The following is a 21,610-nucleotide window of genomic DNA, read 5'->3' on the forward strand; positions in this document are numbered from 1 at the left end:
GGGTAGAGTGTAAAAGGCCTGTCCGTTATCTTGGTAATACTCTCTCCCTACAGAATCTCCAGTTCCACTTACTACAGCTTATTTGGCTCCAACTACAACCGTTCCAGATATTCTTCCTGCTCAGCCAGTCTGTACCAGTCCATCAGTGAGGTGTCGGGGCTCTACTTTGTGCATCTCCCAAACTCAGCTGTGTGACACATTGAGAGACTGCCCTGATGGTTTTGATGAGGAGTCCTGCATTACTAAATGTCCAAACCGAGGTAGATATATTAATGCGTTCTGAAATTTGATACTGCTTTGCCACCCAGAAAACCCCTTTAACCCTCTTAACCTTTCTTCATGGTCCCTCTTATGTGTGTCTCCCAGGTGAGTTCCGGTGTAAGGACAGGAGGAAATGTATTAAGAGGAGTCTGGTTTGTGATGGACGCGCTCATTGCCATGATGGCTCAGATGAGATTGGCTGTCCAACGATCGCTGCTCCAACATCCCAAACTGCAGCCCTGAAGTGCCGTATGGGTTCTACACTGTGCAAGGATGGGAGAGAGTGTGTCCTGCACAGCCATGTTTGTGATGGAGAGGTGGACTGTAAGGATGGATCAGATGAACAGGACTGTGGAGGTGAGTCTGATTTCTGACTGGTCAGTCGGGACGTTTTCTAAATCGACTAAGTGTCTGACCGTGTTTGTAAAATGGCATGACGTCCCAAAAATGGGGAACCGGACAGAACTGCCACTTGCAGTACACGGTCAACAATGTGACAAAGGTTATCGAATGTTTTTGTAGGGCTGTCAGAGTTAATCAGTTAACGTAAGTTAATCTTTTTGAAATTTTAGTGCGCATTTTCTTTAACGCGAATAAGCGCATTGTCTGAAAGCGTGTAACATTAGGTCAAAAGACATCTCAAATCTACAATGCCATGTAATGCATATTAACATTGCAGTTAAAGAAAGTGTGCGTTGTCAATTTACCTAATTTTGCTAACCGTTTCCTTAGACAAAGTCAAGACATCAATATTCTTGTAATGTTTTTTGTATGAATCTTAAATGATGGCTCACTGAATAGGCAGGGGGGGTTTATCAAAATAATTTAGGCACAGCACGCTTTTGGACTCATTCAGCAGTTTTTACTGATTAAGTACAATACCATTCGAAATGAATGTTGAAAGTTTAAATGATATTCCTAAAACGTTAGTAAAAAATGATGCCATGGCTGCCTCCTGTTGACTACACATATAGATAAATATCCTAACTAATATGCAGAAAAGGTTATTAATAGTACATGTTACAATTTACACTGTACATCTGCAACAATCATATACATTTTCAAACGAGTACCTTATAAACTGCACACGCACCAAAAACCCTCATTCAAGGGTTTTTTTTTACCATTTTCTACATTGTAGAATAATTGTGAAGACATCAAAACTATGAATTAGCACATATGGAGTCATGTAGTAACCAAAGTGTTAAAATCAAAATATATTTTATACATTTGAAATTCTTCAAAAAGCCACCCTTTGCCTTGACAGCTTTGCACACTCTTGGCATTCTCTCAACCAGCTTCATGAGGTAGTCACTTGGAATGCGTTTTCAATTAGCAGGTGTGCCGCCTTAAAGTATTTGTGAAATGTGTTTGAGCCAATCCGTTGTGACAATGTAAGGAGGGGTATACAGAAGAGAGCCCTATTTGGTAATTGACCAAGTCCATATGTCAAGAACAGCTCAAATAGCAATGAGAAATGACTGTCCATTTAAGACATGAAGGTCAGTCAATTGGAAAATGTCAATAACTTTTGAAGTTCAAGTGCAGTCGCAAAAACCAAGCACCATAATGTAACTGGCTCTAATGAGGACCGCCACAGGAATGGACGACCCAGAGTTACCCCTGATGCAAAGGATAAGTTCATTAGATTTACCAGCCTCAGAAATTGCAGCCCAAATAAATGCTTCACATAGTTCTAGTAAGACGCATCTCAACATCAACTGGTCAGAGGAGACTGCGAATCCAGCCACCATGGTCGAATTGCTGCAAAGAAAGCACTACTAAAGGACACCAATAAGAAAGACTTGCTTGAGCCAAGAAACACAAGCAATGGACATTAGACCGGTGGAAATCTGTCCTTTTGGTCCGAGTCCAAATTGGAGATTTTTGGTTCCAACCGCTATGTCTTTGCGAGAACGGATCTCCGCATGTGTTTTTTCCACCATAAAGCATGAAGGAGGTGGTGTTACGGTGTGGGGCTGCTTTGCTGGTGACACGGTCACAGCATTCTGCAGCGATACGCCATACCATCTGGTTTGGGCTTAGTGGGACTGTCATTTTGTTTTAACAGGACAATGACCCAACACAACTCCAGGCTGTTTAAGGGCTATTTTAACAATACGGAGAGTGATTGAGTACTGCATCAGATGACCTGGCTTCCACAATCCCCGACCTCAACCAAATTGAGATGGTTTGGGATGAGTTGGACCGCAGAGTGAAGGGAAAGCAGCCAACAAGTGCTCACCATATGTGGGAACTCAAGACTTGGAAAAGCATTCCAGGTGAAGCTGGTTGAGCGAATGCCAAGTGTGCAAAGCTGTCAAAGCAAAGGATGGCAATTTGAAAGATATATTTAGATTTTAACACTATTCTGAAACCGTGGATTGATGGCAGCATTTGCAAAACTGAAAGCACAAACCACTGCTTTTAATCAGGGCAAGGTGACCGGAAACATGACCGACTACACAGTGTAGCTATTCCCTCCAAGGCAATCAAACAAGCTAAGCGTCAGTATAGAGACAAAGTAGTCGCAATTCAATGCCAGACTGCATCCCCAGCCGCGTCCTCAGAGCATACGCAGACCGGCTGGCTGGTGTGTTTACGGACATATTCAATCAATCCTTATCCCAGTCTGCTGTTCCCACATGCTTCAAGAGGGCCACCATTGTTTCTCTTCCCAAGAAAGCTAAGGTCACTGAGCTAAATGACTATCCGCTTCGTAACACTCACTTCCGTGCTTTGCGAGACTAATCAAGGACCATATCACCTCCACCCTACCTGACACCCTAGACCTACTCCAATTTGCCTACCGCCCCAATAGGTCCACAGACAATGCAATCACACTGCCCTAACCCATCTGGACAAGAGGAATACCTATGTAAGAATGCTGTTCATCGACTACAGCTCAGCATTTAACATCATAGTACCCCAACTCGTCATTAAGCTCGAGACCCTGGGTCTCGACCCCGCCCTGTGAAACTGGGTCCTGAATTCCTGACGGGCCGCCCCCAGGTGGTGAGGGTAGGTAACATCTCCACCCCCTGATCCTCCACACTGGGGCCCCACAAGAGTGCGTTCTCAGCCCTCTCCTGTTCACGCATGACTGCGTGGCCATGCCCGCCTCCAACTCAATCATCAAGTTTGCAGACGACACTACAGTGGTAGGCTTGATTGCCAACAATGACGAGACGGCCTACAGGGAGGAGGTGAAGGCCCTTGGAGTGTGGTCAGGAAAATAACCTCACACTCGACGTCAACAAAACAAAGGAGATGATCGTGGACTTCAGGAAACAGCAGACGGAGGAGCCCCTATCCACATCGACGGGACAGTCGTGGAGAAGGTGGGAAGTTAAGCTCCTTGGCGTACACATCACGGACAACTGAAATGGTCCACCCACACAGACAGCATGGTGAAGGCGCAGCAGCCCTAACCTCAGGCGGCTGAAGAAATTTGGCTCGTCACCAAACACACTCACAAACTTTTACAGATGCACAATCGAGAACATCCTGTCGGGCTGTTGCCTGGTACGGCAACTGCTCCGCCCACAACCGTAAGGCTCTCCAGAGGGTAGTGAGCTCTGCACAACGCATCACTGGGGCAAACTACCTGCCCTCCAGGACAACTACACCACCCGATGTCACTGGAAGGCCAAAAAGATCATCAAGGACAACAACCACCCGAGCCACTTCCTGTTCAACCAACATTCTTATTCATTCCTTTACACTTGTGTGTATAAGGTAGTTGTGAAATTGTTAGATTACTTGTATATTACTGCAGGGTCGGAACTAGAAGCACAAGCATTTCGCTACAATCGCAAAAACATCTGCTAACCATGTGTATCTGACAAATACTAATTGATTTGACAGTTGGAAAATGTTTACTAGCTAGTATATTAGCAGTTGAGACATGTTACCTACAGTCTAACCCTTTGTGCTGAATTGTTTTGGGGAAACTAACGCATCATTAGACTTGTTCTGGGTAGAGTGTAAAAGGCCTGTCCGTTATCTTGGTAATACTCTCTCCCTACAGAATCTCCAGTTCCACTTACTACAGCTTATTTGGCTCCAACTACAACCGTTCCAGATATTCTTCCTGCTCAGCCAGTCTGTACCAGTCCATCAGTGAGGTGTCGGGGCTCTACTTTGTGCATCTCCCAAACTCAGCTGTGTGACACATTGAGAGACTGCCCTGATGGTTTTGATGAGGAGTCCTGCATTACTAAATGTCCAAACCGAGGTAGATATATTAATGCGTTCTGAAATTTGATACTGCTTTGCCACCCAGAAAACCCCTTTAACCCTCTTAACCTTTCTTCATGGTCCCTCTTATGTGTGTCTCCCAGGTGAGTTCCGGTGTAAGGACAGGAGGAAATGTATTAAGAGGAGTCTGGTTTGTGATGGACGCGCTCATTGCCATGATGGCTCAGATGAGATTGGCTGTCCAACGATCGCTGCTCCAACATCCCAAACTGCAGCCCTGAAGTGCCGTATGGGTTCTACACTGTGCAAGGATGGGAGAGAGTGTGTCCTGCACAGCCATGTTTGTGATGGAGAGGTGGACTGTAAGGATGGATCAGATGAACAGGACTGTGAGCTCCTCTGCAAAGCAGGTCAGAATCTCACCTCTTGATCTGGTGTAATGTGTTTAATCACAAGTGGCCAGTTTCAGCACAAATCCATCCATTCATATCAATGTCCTTAGGTCAGTTCCAGTGTACTCATTGGTTGTTAGCTCAGGTCCAGTGTGCTCATTGGTTCCTACCTCAGGTCAGTTCCAGTGTGCTCATGGGAAGAAGTGTATCGACCAGCAGCAGATGTGTGATGGAAAGGCACAGTGCCAGGACCGTTCTGATGAAATGGACTGCTTCAAGGCCACCAAGAGCTGCAGTCATCGCTGTGACAACAATAGCCGCTGTATCCCAGAAACCTTCCTCTGTGATGGAGAGAGAGACTGTGCGGACGGCTCTGATGAGGAAGGCTGTGGTGAGACACTGTTGACTCACTTGGACAGTTGGTACAGAAGGATGAGGAGTCTCTTTAAATGAATCTAATGTAACCTCTCTTCCTAGATTTTGACAAGGTACTTCCTCCTGTCCTGCCAACTCTGGCTCAGACCTGTACCAGTCCATCAGTGAGGTGTCGGGGCTCAACTTTGTGCATCTCCCAAACTCAGCTGTGTGACACATTGAGAGACTGCCCTGATGGTTTTGATGAGGAGTCCTGCATTACTAAATGTCCAAACCGAGGTAGATATATTAATGCGTTCTGAAATTTGATACTGCTTTGCCACCCAGAAAACCCCTTTAACCCTCTTAACCTTTCTTCATGGTCCCTCTTATGTGTGTCTCCCAGGTGAGTTCCGGTGTAAGGACAGGAGGAAATGTATTAAGAGGAGTCTGGTTTGTGATGGACGCGCTCATTGCCATGATGGCTCAGATGAGATTGGCTGTCCAACGATCGCTGCTCCAACATCCCAAACTGCAGCCCTGAAGTGCCGTATGGGTTCTACACTGTGCAAGGATGGGAGAGAGTGTGTCCTGCACAGCCATGTTTGTGATGGAGAGGTGGACTGTAAGGATGGATCAGATGAACAGGACTGTGAGCTCCTCTGCAAAGCAGGTCAGAATCTCACCTCTTGATCTGGTGTAATGTGTTTAATCACAAGTGGCCAGTTTCAGCACAAATCCATCCATTCATATCAATGTCCTTAGTTCAGTTCCAGTGTACTCATTGGTTGTTAGCTCAGGTCCAGTGTGCTCATTGGTTCCTACCTCAGGTCAGTTCCAGTGTGCTCATGGGAAGAAGTGTATCGACCAGCAGCAGATGTGTGATGGAAAGCCACAGTGCCAGGACCGTTCTGATGAAATGGACTGCTTCAAGGCCACCAAGAGCTGCAGTCATCGCTGTGACAACAATAGCCGCTGTATCCCAGAAACCTTCCTCTGTGATGGAGAGAGAGACTGTTCGGACGGCTCTGATGAGGAAGACTGTGGTATGAGCCTGATCTCTAAAAACCGTTTTCATTGTAATGGGTGTTTAGAACCCATTTCCACTGTGATGTGGTTCCATGTTTAGAACCCATTTCCACCTTGTTCTGAACCTGTTTCTACTTAGTTTTTTGCAATCATTGCTCTCCTCTGCTTCTGCCATCTCGCTCTCCTCCCAGTGGCAAAGCTTTGTGGCCAGCAGCAGTATCATTGCAGTAATGGTCAGTGTGTGTCTGAGGCTCTCCGTTGTGACGGCCATGCTGACTGCGGAGACCATTCTGACGAGGTGGGCTGTGCCAAACCCCCCCACTGTCCCCCGGAGCGCCGCTGCCCAAACAGCCATGAATGTCTTGTGGAGGAATGGCTGTGTGATGGGGAACAGGACTGCCAGGACGGTTCAGACGAGATGGTGAGGAACCCGACTAATATTAACCTTCACTTTAAAATAATTGTGCAAAACATTTATATACTTGCTCACTGCCAGATTAATTCATGGATACCACTTTTATGGCTCCATGACCAGTATTAAGGAAGTCCAAGGTTGTTTTGGAAACCAATACAAACTAGCTTGCTAGGTTAATTTCCATAATCTCGCACAATCAATTTACCTTAACCCATCTCTAAATTCTGGGTAAACTTCAGAACTGTAAGGTGTCTCCAGTGACGTGTGGGGAGTTCCAGTGGAGCTGTGTCTCTAAGACCCAGTGTATCCCTGCAACCTGGAGGTGTGATGGACAGAAGGACTGTGAGGACTACAGTGACGAGGCCGGATGTGAGCTTACACAAAGGGTTATGGTTACATTTGTAGTTGGCCAGGTGAAGTGCTCCAACCAGCTGTGGTAGTGGAGTCTGTGTGGACCAGTCTGTTGTTTTACTGTAGGTGACCAGTTGAAGTGCTCCAACCAGCTTTACCAGTGTGGTAGTGGAGAGTGTGTGGACCATTCCCTGCTGTGTGACCACATCATCAACTGTCCTGATGGATCTGATGAGGGGCACGGTTGTTCCACCAATAACTGCTCCAGCCCTGGGACCCCCCAATGTGACCAGCACTGTGTCAGCACCCCTTATGGACCGGTTAGTACCCCAACCCAGGGTTTTCAAAACCCGGTCCTGCCTAATATTACATTTAACAACACTTTTCACAACACATTGTGTACCCTCAGGACACCACTCTACTACCACATCTACAAAACAAAATCCATGTTACGTGTGGGTAGAGTATGTGTTAGTATGTGTATGCTTGTGACCCTTAAAGTCCCGGCTGTTCCATAAGTTTCATTTTATCTGTTTAAAATCTGATTCTACTGCTGCATCAGTTAACTGATGTGGAATAGAGTTCCATGTAGTCATGGCTTTATGTAGTACTGCGCGCCTCCCATAGTCTGTTCTGGACTTGGGGACTGTGAAGAGACCTCTGGTGGCATACCTGGTGCCGATTGTAATTTGACAGGCAAACACACACGACTGGGCAGTAGTCCAGGTGAGACAAAACTAGGGCCTGTAGTACCTGCCTTGTTGATAGTTAAGGCCGAGCAGTGCTTTTTTATGGACATACTTCTCCCCATCTTAGCTACTTTTTTATCAAAATGTTTGAAAATGACAGTTTACAGTAGTTTGACTCAAAGCAGTTTAGTCACCTTAACTTGCTTTTAGTTTGAAGTATTTAGGACTAACTTATTTCTTGCCACCCATTCTGAAACTAACTGCAGCTCTTTAAGGATTGCAGAGATTTCACTCGCTGTAGTAGCTGACGTGTATGGTGTGGAGTCCTTCGCATACACACTGGCTTTACGCAGAGGCTGAAGAAATGTGGCATGCCACCTAAACTTTCACAGATGCACAATTGAGAGTATCGTGTTGGGCTGTATCGCCACCTGATATGGCAACTGCATCGCCCACAACCACAAGGATCTCCAGAGGGTGGTGCGGTCTGCACAGTGCATCACCGGGGGCAAACTACCTGCCCTCCAGGACAACTACAGTACACAATGTCACTGGAAGGCCAAAAATATCAAGGACAACAACCACCTGAGCCGCTGCTTATTCACCCCGTTAACATCCAGAAGGCAAGATGGCATCGCAGTGCAGACGTGTTTTGTTTTCCTCTCGTTTACTTTTTGTCTTTTTTGTATATATTCCAATTTGTTTTTCAAACTCATTTTCCATTTTAAAATTAAATATACCTTCCGGTAACTGCCTCACTCAATGTGACACCGATCCGCAATTTCTTTAGACCCTATAGCCAAAACTTTCATCAGAAGGTTGCCAGCTAATTAGTTAAGTTACTAGCCATTTAGTCATTGTTAGCCGCTGCTAGCGGCCTTTACCCTCTGCTCAGGCACCAGCTGTTTTTTTAACCTGTATAATACCTGCCAGCCTCGGACTGTTTTTCTCCACTACAACGCCAGATTTCTGCCATAAACCTTGGACCATTGATCATCACAGCTAGCTGCCACTGAGTGACCCAGCCCTGAAGTTAGCCCTGAGCCAGACTCATCTCCCGGCTAGCAAACAATATTACCACAACTACAATACCTCTTTCGCCATCTGGCCATGTCCCTTCGTACCACCACGACTGGTCCGCAGATGTAATTTCATCAGCTGTGCCTTCAACCGGCCTTTGCCGGACGACGGAGCAGATGCTTCTATTTACCCCGGACCGCTAACTTTAAACGCTCTGCCCATTCATCGCCATTGAACCTGTTGTTGTTGTTGACCTAGCTGATTAGCTGTTGTCTTACCCGTTGTTGACTTAGTTAGCTCTCCCAATCAACACCTGTGATTGCACCAGTATAACACCAGTATAACCAGCATGTCCAGAGATGCAACTGCTCTTATCACTCATTGCCTGGGTTTACCTCCACTGTACCCGCACCCCACCATACCCCTGTCTGCACATTTTGGCCTGAATCTATTCTACCATGCCCAGAAATCTGCTCCTTTTATTCTGTCCCCAATCTACTAGACAACCAGTTTTGCTAGCCTTTAGCCGTACCCTCATCCTACTCCTCTGTTCCTCGGGTGATGTGGAGGCTAATCCAGAGCCCTGCGTGTCGAATATACATTGGTTTCATGCATGTTACATCAGAAGCCTCCTCTCTAACTTTGTTTTACTTACTGCTTTTGCACACTCCGCCAACCCTGTCCTTGCCGTGTCTGAATCCTGGTTCAGGAAGGCCACCAAAAATTCAGAATTCCATACCAAACTACAACATTTTCTGTCAAGATTGCAAATCCTCCCCCTTTGTCAGTTCTATCTACTGCAGAGATAGCTTGCAACGTTCTGTCATCCTTTCCAGGTCGATGCTCAGACAGTTTACACCTCTAATTGAAAAAATGAATCTCTCCAGAAATAAGTCTATCTTGCCGCCTGTTCTAGACCCCCTCAGCTCCCAGCTGTGCCCTGGACACCATATGTGAATTGATTGCCCCCCATCTGTCTTCAGAGTTCATTCGTTCTGACCTTAACTGGGATATGCTTAACACCCCAGTAGTCCTACAATCTAAGCTAGTTGCCCTCAATCTCACACACATTATCAAGGAAACCACCAGGTAGAACCCTAAATCAGAAAACATGGGCACCCTCATAGATATTATCCTGACCAACTTGCCCTCCAAATACACCTATGCAGTTTTCATGAGGATGTCAGCGGTCATTGCCTGCCAAACTAAAATGTTTTGACACTAAAGTCCATGGAGAACAAGAGCACCTCCCAGCTGCCCACTGCACTGAGGCTAGGTGGCACGGTCACCACCGATAAATCCATGATAATCAATTTCAATAAGCATTTCTCTACGGCTGGCCATGCTTTCCTCCTGGCTACCACAACCGATCTACAACTCCTATTATCAGTCTGTTCAACCTCTCTTTTCTCCGAGATCCCTAAAGATTGAAAGCTGCTGCGTCATCCCCTCTTCAAAGGGTGAGACACTCTAGACCCAAACTGTTAGACCAATCATCCTGCCCTGCCTTTCTAAAGTCTTTGAAAGCCAAGTTAATAAACAGATCACTGACCGTTTGGAATCCCTCTATCTTCTCCGCTGTGCAATCCGGTTTCTGAGCTGGTCACGGGTGCACCTCAGCCATGCTGAAGGTCCTAAACGAAATCATAACCACCATTGATAAAAGACCGTACTGTGCAGCTGTATTCATCGACCTGGCCAAGGCATTCAACTGTCAAAATATTCTTATCGGCAGACTCAATAGCCTTGGTTTCTCAAATGACTGCCGCGCCTGGTTCACCAACTACTTCGCAGATAGTTCAGACCTCTGGCAGTCTATGGGGGTACCACAGGGTTCAATTCTCGGGCCGACTCTTCTGTATATATCAATGATGTTGCTCTTGCTGTGGGTGATTCCTGTTCCACCTCTACGCAGACTACACCATTCTGTATAAATCTGGCCCTTCTTTGGACACTGTAAACTAACCTCCAAACAAGCTTCAATGCCATACAACACTCTTTCTGTGGCCTCCAACTGCTCTAACATGCTAGCAACACCAAATGCATGCTTTTAAACCGTTTGATGCCTGCACCTGCCCGTCTGACTAGCATCACTACTCTGGACGGTTCAGACTTACACTGAAGACTTACATTTCCCTCACTAAACATCAGCTAACTGATTGCTGCAGCTGTACATAGTCCATCCAATCTACCTACCTCATCCCCATATTGTTTTTATTTACTTTGCTCCTCTTTTGCACACCAGTATCACTACTTGCACACCATCTGCTCATCTATCACTCCAGTGTTAATCTGCTAAATTGTAATTACTTTGCTACTATGGCCTATTTATTGCCTTACCACCTCATGCTATTTGCACACACTGTATATAGACAATGTTTCTTGTTTATTACATTTCATTCCACCCTGTTTGTCACAGTGCTTTGCTTTATCTTTGACAGGTCGCAGTTGTAAATGAGAACTTGTTCTCAACTAGCTTACCTAGTTAAATAAATGTGAAATAAATCAAAAAGGTCAGTGTAGGTGCATCAAAGCTGGGACCGAGACTGAAAAACAGCTTCCATCTCAAGACTGTTAAACAGCCATTACTAGCACAGAAAGGCTACTGCCTACATACATGCTCAAAATAATTGGCCACTTTATTAAATGGATCACTAGTCACTTTAATAATGTTTACATATCTTGCATTACTCTTCTCATATGTATATATTGTATTTTATACCATCTACTGCATCTTGCCTATGCCGCTCTGCATCGCTCATCCATAGTTTTATATTTACGTATTCTTATTCCACACATTTACTTTGTGTGTTAGGTATTACTGCATTGTCGGAACTAGAAGCACAAGCATTTTGCTACAGTTGCCTTCCTTTAAAGAACACCCTCTGATGGACAGCTAACTTTTTATCCACATTATAGCAGGGGTTGTAAAGCATAAAACAAGTTTATCCAGCAGCGGACTCTGATCGATAATGTCAAAAGCTGCACAGAAGTCTTACAAAGTAGCAGCCACAATCTTTTATTATACATTTCTCTCAGCCAAGCAGTCATTTTTGTAAGTGGCATGTATGTTGTATGCCTTTCCCTACAAGCATGCTGAAAGTATGTATATTTCTTTACTGTAAAATAGCATAGGAAACGTTTGATTGACTAGATACAAAGGTTTGTTAACGGGCTTTCTGAGCCAGTAAAGGGGGCTTTACTATTTTGGGGTAGCGGAATTACTTTTGCTTCCCTCTAGGAATGAGGGCACACTATCTTGTAGGCTTAGATTGAAGATATGGCAAATAGGAGTGGCAATATCATCCACAGTTATCCTCAGTTTCCATCCAAATTGTATTGGTCACATCATACACTTTCACATATTTAGCAGGTGTTGCAGGTGTAGAGAAATGCTTGTGTTCCTAGCTCCAGCACTGCAGTAATATCTAACAATTCACAACTATACACAGATCCGAAAGAAAAATAATGGAATTAAGACCTATATGAATACTAGAATGAGCAACGTTGGAGTCCGGAGTGTAAATATGGGTGGTTAGAAGGGGCTGTATGAGACAGTATGTGGATATACAAAATATTTTATCTGTACAATAGTGTGTGTATACAGCAATAGTTTAACAGGATGGCATTGATTTTAAAATACAGTATATACATATGAAATGAGTACAACAGTATGTGAACATTAAAGTGATCAGTGTTCCATTACCAGGGATTCCATGTCTATGTACAAGAAGCCTCTGGGGTTGAGTAAGTGGGTGGTGACAATGACTAAGTTCAGGGCAGGGTACTGGTTGGAGGCCGGCTAGTGATGGCTATTTAAGCGTAATGGCTTTGATGTTTTTCAGTCTCTTGGGCCCAGCTTTGATGAACCTGTACTGACATCACCTTCTGGATGATTGCGGGGTGAACAGGCCGTGGCTCGGGTGGTTGTCCTTGATATTCTTTTCTGGCCTTCCTGTGATGTCGGGTGCTGTAGGTGTCCTGGAGGGCAGGTAGTTAGCCCACGGTGATGCGTTGGGCAGACCGCACCACCCTCTGGAGAGCCCTGCTGTTGTGGGTGGTATAGTTGCAGTACCAGGCGGTGATAAAGCCCGACAGGATGCTCTCGATTGCGTAGCTGTAAAAGTTTTGTTTTAGGTGACAAGCCAAATTTCTTCATTCTCTTGAGGTTGAAGAGGAGCTGTTGCATCTTCACCACACTGTGGACCATTTCAGTTTGTCAGTGATGTGTACACTGAGGAACTTTAGCCTTTCACCTTCTCCACTGCCGCCCGTTGATGTGGATGGGGGAGTGCTATATCTGAAGTCCACCATCGTCTCCTTGACGTTGAGGTTCTTTTCCTGGCACCACTTCACCAGGACCTTCACCTCCTCCCTGTAGGCTGTCGTCTTTGTTGGTAATCAGGCCTACTACTGTTGTCTGCAAACTTGATGAGTGTGTTGAAGGTGTGAGTGGCCATGCAGTCATGGCTGAGCAGATTACAGGAGAGGGCTGAGCAGAGTACAGGAGGGGTCCCCTGTGTTGAGGATCAGCGTTGTCCTACCTTCACCACCTGGGGGTGGTCCGTCAGCAAGTCCAGGACCCAATTGCACAGGGCGGGGTTCAGACTCAGCTTAATGAGCTTAGAGGATAAGCTGAACCCCACCCTGGACTTGCTGACGGACCAATATCCTATGATGTTGAAGGCTGAGCTGTCGTCAATGAACAGCATTTTTACATACAATACCAGCTTAAAAGTCAATTGTGTTGTGACAAGATAGGGTTGATATACAGAAGATAGCCCTATTTGGTAAAATATCAAGTCCATATTATGGCAAGAACAGCTCAAATAAGCAAAGAGAAACAGTCCATTACTTTAAGACATGAAGGTCAGTCAATCTGGGAAATGTCAAGTATTTAGCACAATGATGAAACTGGCTCTCATGAGGACCACCACAGGAAAGGAAGACCCAGAGTTACCTATGCTGCAGAGGATAAGTTCATTAGTTACCAGCCTCGGATATTGCAGCCCAAATAAATGCTTGAGTTCAATTTAACAGACCTAGCTCAACATCAACTGTTCAGAGGACACTGCATTAATCAGGCCTTCATGTACAAATTGCTGCAAAGAAACCACTAAACGACACCAATAAGAATGAGATTTGATTGTGCCAAGCAACACGAGCAATGGACATTAGTGGTGGAATTTTGTCCTTTGGTCGGAGTCCAAATTTGAGATTTTTAGTTCCAACCGCTGTGTCTGAGACAGTAGTTGAACAGATTTTCTCCACGTGTAGAGAATTTCGCTACACTCGCATTAACGTGTGTGTATGACAAATAAATAAAATTTGATTTTTGTTTTTTCCCCACCCTGAAGCATAGAGGTGTGATGTGGGGGTGCTTTGCAGCTGACAATTATTTAGAAAGGGCTATTTTACCAAGGAGAGTGATGGTGTGCTGCATCAGATGACCCGGCCTCCACACTCACCCAACCTCAACCCAATTGAGATGGTTTGGGATGAGATGGACCTCAGAGTGAAGGAAAAGCCGCAAATAAGTGCTCAGCATATGTAGGAACTCCAAGACTGTTGGAAAATCATTCTTCATGAAGCTGGTTGAGAGAATGCGAAGAGTGCAAAGCTGTCAAGGTGACTACTTTGAAGAATCTAATGTAAAATGCTTGGGGGGTTACAACCGTTTTGATAGATTCACTATTCTACAATGTAGAAAAAAGTAAAGAAGAAATACCCTTGAATGAGTAGGTGTCAACTTTTGACTGGTACTGGAAGTATTCCTCTTGTCCAAATTGGATATGGCCATTTGCAGTGATGGCGATTGCATAATCTTTTAGGACGGTATGCAAATTGAAGTGTGTCTAGGGTGTCGTGGAGGTGAGTGCTACGGGATGATAGTCATTTAGTTACCTTTGTTTTCTTGGGTACAGGAACAATGGTGGACATATTGAATTAAATGTGGACAGCAGACTGGGATAAGGAGAGATTTAATATGTCTGTAAACACTCCAGCCAGTTGGTCTCTGAGGATGCGGCTAGGGATGTCTGGGCTGCCAGCCATGCGAGGGTTAACACGCTTTAATGTCTTACTCACGTCGGCCACAGAGAATGAGCGCCAACAGTCCTCGAGGCCTGCGTCAGTGGTGCCATGTTATCCTCAGAGGGTGAAGGAGTTTAACTTGTCCTGGAGCAAGACGTCGGTGTCGGACGTGGCTAGTTTTCCCTTTGTAATCCGTGATTGTCTGGGGTCCCTGCTACATATGTCTGAGCTGTTCAATAGGGACGTCTCTGTACTGATGTTTTGCCTGTGGTTGCCTTACGTAGGGCATAACTAAACTGTTTGTATTCTGCCATATTCCCAGTGTCATAACTTTACTTTTTATCTGATCAACTAACTGTTTAATTGTTACTGAATTGAATTAATCATGCAACAATTAACTCATTAGTATTTGGGGCACCACGAGCTGTTTAAAGTTACCATCTCCCGATATACACTCTAAATGTCTTTACTATCACATCCATAAGTGGTCAACCTTTAAAATCATAACCTCGTATCATATCATCATTCTGAAAAGTCGTAACCTCCTGCATCTGCAAAAGCCTTATGATTCACTGCTACACAAATTGGTTTATTTAATAGCTAACTAAATGGTTACACCGGATATACATACACACTTAATACATTAGAAATAGGTCCCTAGCGGACTGACAACGATATGGCGGCTTCTTAAATCAAATTTATTTGTCACATACACATGGTTAGCAGATGTAAATGCGAGTGTAGCGAAATGCTTGTGCTTCTAGTTCCGACAATGCATTAATAACCAACAAGTAATCTAGCTAACAATTCCAAAACTACTACCTTATAGTGTAAGGGGATAAAGAATATGTACATAAAGATGTATGAGTGTGATGGTACAGAGCGGCATAGGTAAGATACAGTAGATGGTATCGAGTACAGTATATACATATGAGATGAGTATGTAAACAAAGTGGCATAGTTAAAGTGGCTAGTGATACATGTATTACATAAAGATGCAGTAGATGATATAGAGTACAGTATATACGTATACATATGAGATGAATAATGTAGGGTATGTAAACATTATATTAGGTAGCATTGTTTAACCTCTTCAGTCGACCCTCTACTTTTTTGAACATTCTGTTAAAAATCGCGCAACATTTCAGCGCCCTGCTACTCATGCCAGGAATATAGTATATGCATTTGCTTAGTCTGTGTGGATAGAAAACACTCAGACGTTTAAAATACTGGTTAAATCACTGCTGTGGCTTTACCAGAACGGCATTTACATCGAAAAGCACAGGAAAAACTGATCACTGAAAATGGGGAAAATATATCCATGCGCTACTTGAACCCATTGATAAACGTGAACCACAATTAATTGACTGAGGTTGCAGTACCTACAGCTTCCACAGGGTGTCTAGCGTCTTGTCATTTCCCTTCAAGTTTTTTCTTGGTCAAACACATACAGGACACCGTATCTAATCCGGTCTGGGACCGGATATTTTCGTTGAGTTTCTAGCCGGACATTTTTCCAGACGGACAGCTAATGATCTTTACATCGCCTCCTGATGAATTTTATCGCTTATTAACGTTTACTAATACCTAAAGTTGCATTACAAACGTATTTCGAAGTGTTTTGTGAAAGTTTATCGTCGACTTTTTGAATTTTAAAAAATGACGTTACGTTTTGAAACGATGTTTTTTTCGTTTATCACACAGTCTACATATAACGATATCTAGGCTTTATATGGACCGATTTAATCGAAATAAAGACCCAAATAGTGTTTATGGGACATCTAGGAGTGCCAACAAAGAAGATGGTGAAAGGTAATGAATGTTTTCTATTTTATTGTGCGGTTTGTGTAACGCCGAAATGCTAATTATTTTGTTTACGTCCCCTGTGGGTCTTTTGGGGTGTTGCATGCTATCAGATAATAGCTTCTCATGCTTTCGCCGAAAAGCATTTTAAAAATCTGACTTGTTGCCTGGATTCACAACGAGTGTAGCTTTAATTCGATACCCTGCATGTGTATTTTAATGAACTTTTGAGTTTTAACTAATACTATTAGCATTTAGCGTAGCGCATTTGCATTTCCAGAGCTCTAGTTGGGACGCAAGCGTCCCGAGTAGAAGCAACAGGTTAAAGTGGCTAGTGATATATTTTACATTAGAAAAGACATGGAGGGCAAGAGGCAGAGACATAATACTTTATTACTGTGAGTAGTTTCGAAATGTACCAATGTACTTTGCACATGAACCACCGTCTGTTTGGAGTAAAATCATGAATGTATTTGGTTCTTAGTGTATTTCTCCTACAGGGCCTTGGAAAGGGGTTGGTTGGGCCTTTCCACGGGACACTTGTAATGCTCTGATTGTCCAAAAGGGGTCCCCATCCGTCTGTTCTTCCATTCACTCTGGAAAATGAGTCGTTGAAGATGAGCTAGCCAGCCGTGTCAATGGTTCCTAGTGGGGTGTTGAGTAGTAGAATGGTCCCACTTAAATGAACTTTTCTGGATACTTAGGGCAGCTAATCAGCTGTACCAGTGATTTGTCCGGGAGGTGAGCTTCTCGCCTCTACCTCATTGAGATTTCAGAGTTCAAACCGCTTTAGACGTGAGCTGCAGCTCGACGCCTTTCTGGTCTAGGTTAACCTCTTGATTCTAGCCATCCCGCATCCGGGATCGTACATACAGCCTCAAGCTCATTACCATAACGCAACGTTAACTGTTCATGAAAATCGCAAATGAAATTAAATAAATATGCTAGCTCTCAAGCTTAGCCTTTTGTTAACACTCATCTCAGATTTTCTTAATATGCTTTTCAACCATAGCAAAACAAGCATTTGTGTAACAGTATTGATAGCTAGCATAGCATTTAGCGTTAGCATTGAGCGTGCAACATTTTCACAAAAATAAGAAAAGCATTCAAATAAAATCATTTACCTTTGAAGAACTTCGGATGTTTTCAATGAGGAGACTCTCAGTTAGATAGCAAATGTTCAGTTTGTCCAAAAAGATTCTTTGTGTAGGAGAAATCGCTCCGTTTTGTACATCACGTTGGGCTACCAAAAAAAAACGAAAATTCAGTCATCAAAACGCCGAACCTTTTTCCAAATTAACTCCATAATATCGACTGAAACATGGTAAACGTTGTTTAGAATCAATCCTCATGGTGTTTTTCACATATCTCTTCGATGATATATCGTTCGTGGAAGTCTCCTCTCTCCCCTGAGTCACATTAGGCTCTAACTAGAAAATCAAACGGCTCTGGGAATCAAGTAATGCCAGCCAACATTAGTTAACAGTCACTTTATCTTGAAATGAAACCACTTTGTCGGAATTAGAAAACGTGTATCCGAATGTAGCTAGCCATCTTACCTGTATACATGCATCATGGATGAGTCACCCTGTCAGGAATGCAATACCACGGTTGGCCTTAGTTTGAAGATATAATCTGAAGACTGGTGTTTTCTACGTCTCCTTAGCTATCATACTCTAATTCCACTGATTTCAAAACGTGATCCGCCAAAAAATGGAGAGCAACACTTATGCAGCTCCACTACTTTACAAAAAGCTGCATTAGACAGGATTATCAAGTCTGACGAGCTCAAATAAACAGTCTTCCATATGGCAGACAAATCTGAATGCCTCTCTTGGCATGTCCAGCCCACTCATCTCAGCCAATCATGGCTAATGGGAAGGTTGCTAGCGTTTTGTGGCTTAACCAACAAGGTTCCTAATTTAACCATTTTAATCGTAAGAAAGTTCATGTTCGAATGCAATTACTTCCCAAAGAGATTTCTCTCCTGTGAAGTCGTGACTTGCGACACGCCTAGTTTCCTGAATCGGGTCACAAATGACATTCTTTAGATCGCCTCTGACCATTCCCCACATTGTATGTTAAAAATATTTTGACAGTATTCGCAAAAAGTGTTAGTTTCGTGGGCGAATGTCTGTAACAAAGGCATATTCCTGTGTGAATTTGGAGAGGAACATGGCTGAAAGTTCTTGTACTTGATTTACATCAGGGTGTTAGCTGTCACCCCCCCCACCACCACCAGTTCCCCTCTCCCCCCTCTGCGACTGAAAGGGGGTCTGGCTGAAGTTATTTATTGCCAAGCTGATCTGACCCATTTGGATCCTTCCAGGACAGTCATGACTCCAGTCACCTTGCCGTGGTTAAATGCGGTGGTTGGCACATTCAGTTTTGTTCAACTGCTGCCATTGTTACTTCCGGCGCCGACAGAGATGGCCGCCTCGCTTCGCGTTCCTAGGAAACTATGCAGTTTTTTGTTTTTTTACGTGTTATTTCTTACATTAGTACCCCAGGTCATCTTAGGTTTCATTACATACAGTCGAGAAGAACTACTGAATATAAGATCAGCGTCAACTCACCATCAGTACGACCAAGAATATGTTTTCCGCGACGCGGATCCTGTGTTCTGCCTTACAAACAGGACAACGGAATGGATCGCATGCAGCGACCCAAGAAAACGACTCCAAAAAAGAGGGAAACGTAGCGGTCTTCTGGTCAGACTCCGGACAAGGGCACATCGCGCACCACTCCCCAGCATTCTTCTTGCCAATGTCCAGTCTCTTGACAACAAGGTTGATGAAATCCGAGCAAGGGTAGCATTCCAGAGGGACATCAGAGACTGCAATGTTCTCTGCTTCACGGAAACATGGCTTACTGGGAAGACGCTATCCGATGCGGTGCAGCCAACGGGTTTCTCCACGCATCGCGCCGACAGAAACAAACATCTTTCTGGTAAGAAGAGCGGCGGGGCGTATGCCTCATGACTAACAAGACATGGTGTGATGAAGGAAACATACAGGAACTCAAATCCTTCTGTTCACCTGATTTAGAATTCCTCACAATCAAATGTAGACCGCATTATCTTCCAAGAGAATTCTCTTCGATTATAATCACAGCCGTATATATCCCCCCAAGCAGACACATCGATGGCTCTGAACGAACTTTATTTAACTCTTTGCAAACTGAAACCATTTATCCGGAGGCTGCATTCATTGTAGCTGGGGATTTTAACAAAGCTAATCTGAAAACAAGACTCCCTAAATTTTATCAGCATATCGATTGCGCAACCAGGGGTGGTAAAACCTTGGATCATTGTTACTCTAACTTCCGCGACGCATATAAGGCCCTGCCCCGCCCCCTTTCGGAAAAGCTGACCACGACTCCATTTTGTTGATCCCTGCCTACAGGCAGAAACTTAAACAAGAGGCTCCCACGCTGAGGTCTGTCCAACGCTGGTCAGACCAAGCTGACTCCACACTCCAAGACTGCTTCCATCACGTGGACTGGGACATGTTTCGTATTGCGTCAGATGAAAATATTGACGAATACGCTGATTCGGTGTGCGAGTTCATTAGAACGTGCGTCGAAGATGTCGTTCCCATAGCAACGATAAAAACATTCCCAAACCAGAAACCGTGGATTGATGGCAGCATTCGCGTGAAACTGAAAGCGCGAACCACTGCTTTTAATCAGGGCAAGGTGTCTGGTAACATGTCCGAATATAAACAATGCAGCTATTCCTCCGCAAGGCTATTAAACAAGCTAAGCGTCAGTACAGGGACAAAGTGGAATCTCAATTCAATGGCTCAGACACAAGAGGCATGTGGCAGGGTCTACAGTCAATCACGGACTACAAGAAGAAACCCAGCCCAGTCACGGACCAGGATGTCTTGCTCCCAGGCAGACTAAATAACTTTTTGCCCGCTTTGAGGACAATACAGTGCCACTGACACGGCCTGCAACGAAAACATGCGGTCTCTCCTTCACTGCAGCCGAGGTGAGTAAGACATTTAAACGTGTTAACCCTCGCAAGGCTGCAGGCCCAGACGGCATCCCCAGCCGCGCCCTCAGAGCATGCGCAGACCAGCTGGCCGGTGTGTTTACGGACATATTCAATCAATCCCTATACCAGTCTGCTGTTCCCACATGCTTCAAGAGGGCCACCATTGTTCCTGTTCCCAAGAAAGCTAAGGTAACTGAGCTAAACGACTACCGCCCGTAGCACTCACTTCCGTCATCATGAAGTGCTTTGAGAGACTAGTCAAGGACCATATCACCTCCACCCTACCTGACACCCTAGACCCACTCCAATTTGCTTACCGCCCAAATAGGTCCACAGACGATGCAATCTCAACCACACTGCACACTGCCCTAACCCACCTGGACAAGAGGAATACCTATGTGAGAATGCTGTTCATCGACTACAGCTCGGCATTCAACACCATAGTACCCTCCAAGCTCGTCATCAAGCTCGAGACCCTGGGTCTCGACCCCGCCCTGTGCAACTGGGTACTGGACTTCCTGACGGGCCGCCCCCAGGTGGTGAGGGTAGGCAACAACATCTCCTCCCCGCTGATCCTCAACACTGGGGCCCCACAAGGGTGCGTTCTGAGCCCTCTCCTGTACTCCCTGTTCACCCACGACTGCGTGGCCACGCACGCCTCCAACTCAATCATCAAGTTTGCGGACGACACAACAGTGGTAGGCTTGATTACCAACAACGACGAGACGGCCTACAGGGAGGAGGTGAGGGCCCTCGAGTGTGGTGTCAGGAAAATAACCTCACACTCAACGTCAACAAAACTAAGGAGATGATTGTGGACTTCAGGAAACAGCAGAGGGAACACCCCCCTATCCACATCGATGGAACAGTAGTGGAGAGGGTAGCAAGTTTTAAGTTCCTCGGCATACACATCACAGACAAACTGAATTGGTCCACTCACACTGACAGCGTCGTGAAGAAGGCGCAGCAGCGCCTCTTCAACCTCAGGAGGCTGAAGAAATTTGGCTTGTCACCAAAAGCACTCACGAACTTCTACAGATGCACAATCGAGAGCATCCTGGCG

General features: G+C 44.8%; 1 protein-coding gene across 1 annotated transcript in view; it reads left to right on the plus strand.

The window, feature by feature from the left end:
* LOC115117472 (low-density lipoprotein receptor-related protein 2-like) overlaps positions 1 to 21,610 on the plus strand; it is a 100,452-nt gene that overhangs the window by 31,270 nt on the left and 47,572 nt on the right. Inside the window, exons 17-27 of the mRNA XM_065017117.1 lie at positions 54 to 260; positions 367 to 618; positions 4,292 to 4,498; positions 4,605 to 4,871; positions 5,029 to 5,244; positions 5,331 to 5,507; positions 5,614 to 5,880; positions 6,038 to 6,253; positions 6,428 to 6,657; positions 6,891 to 7,020; positions 7,129 to 7,322. Of these exons, the coding sequence (XP_064873189.1) occupies positions 54 to 260; positions 367 to 618; positions 4,292 to 4,498; positions 4,605 to 4,871; positions 5,029 to 5,244; positions 5,331 to 5,507; positions 5,614 to 5,880; positions 6,038 to 6,253; positions 6,428 to 6,657; positions 6,891 to 7,020; positions 7,129 to 7,322 (2,363 nt within the window). The remainder of the gene's footprint in view (positions 1 to 53; positions 261 to 366; positions 619 to 4,291; positions 4,499 to 4,604; positions 4,872 to 5,028; positions 5,245 to 5,330; positions 5,508 to 5,613; positions 5,881 to 6,037; positions 6,254 to 6,427; positions 6,658 to 6,890; positions 7,021 to 7,128; positions 7,323 to 21,610) is intronic.

The sequence above is a fragment of the Oncorhynchus nerka genome, linkage group LG4 (genome assembly GCF_034236695.1).
Source record: "Oncorhynchus nerka isolate Pitt River linkage group LG4, Oner_Uvic_2.0, whole genome shotgun sequence".
Classification (NCBI taxonomy): domain Eukaryota; kingdom Metazoa; phylum Chordata; class Actinopteri; order Salmoniformes; family Salmonidae; genus Oncorhynchus; species Oncorhynchus nerka.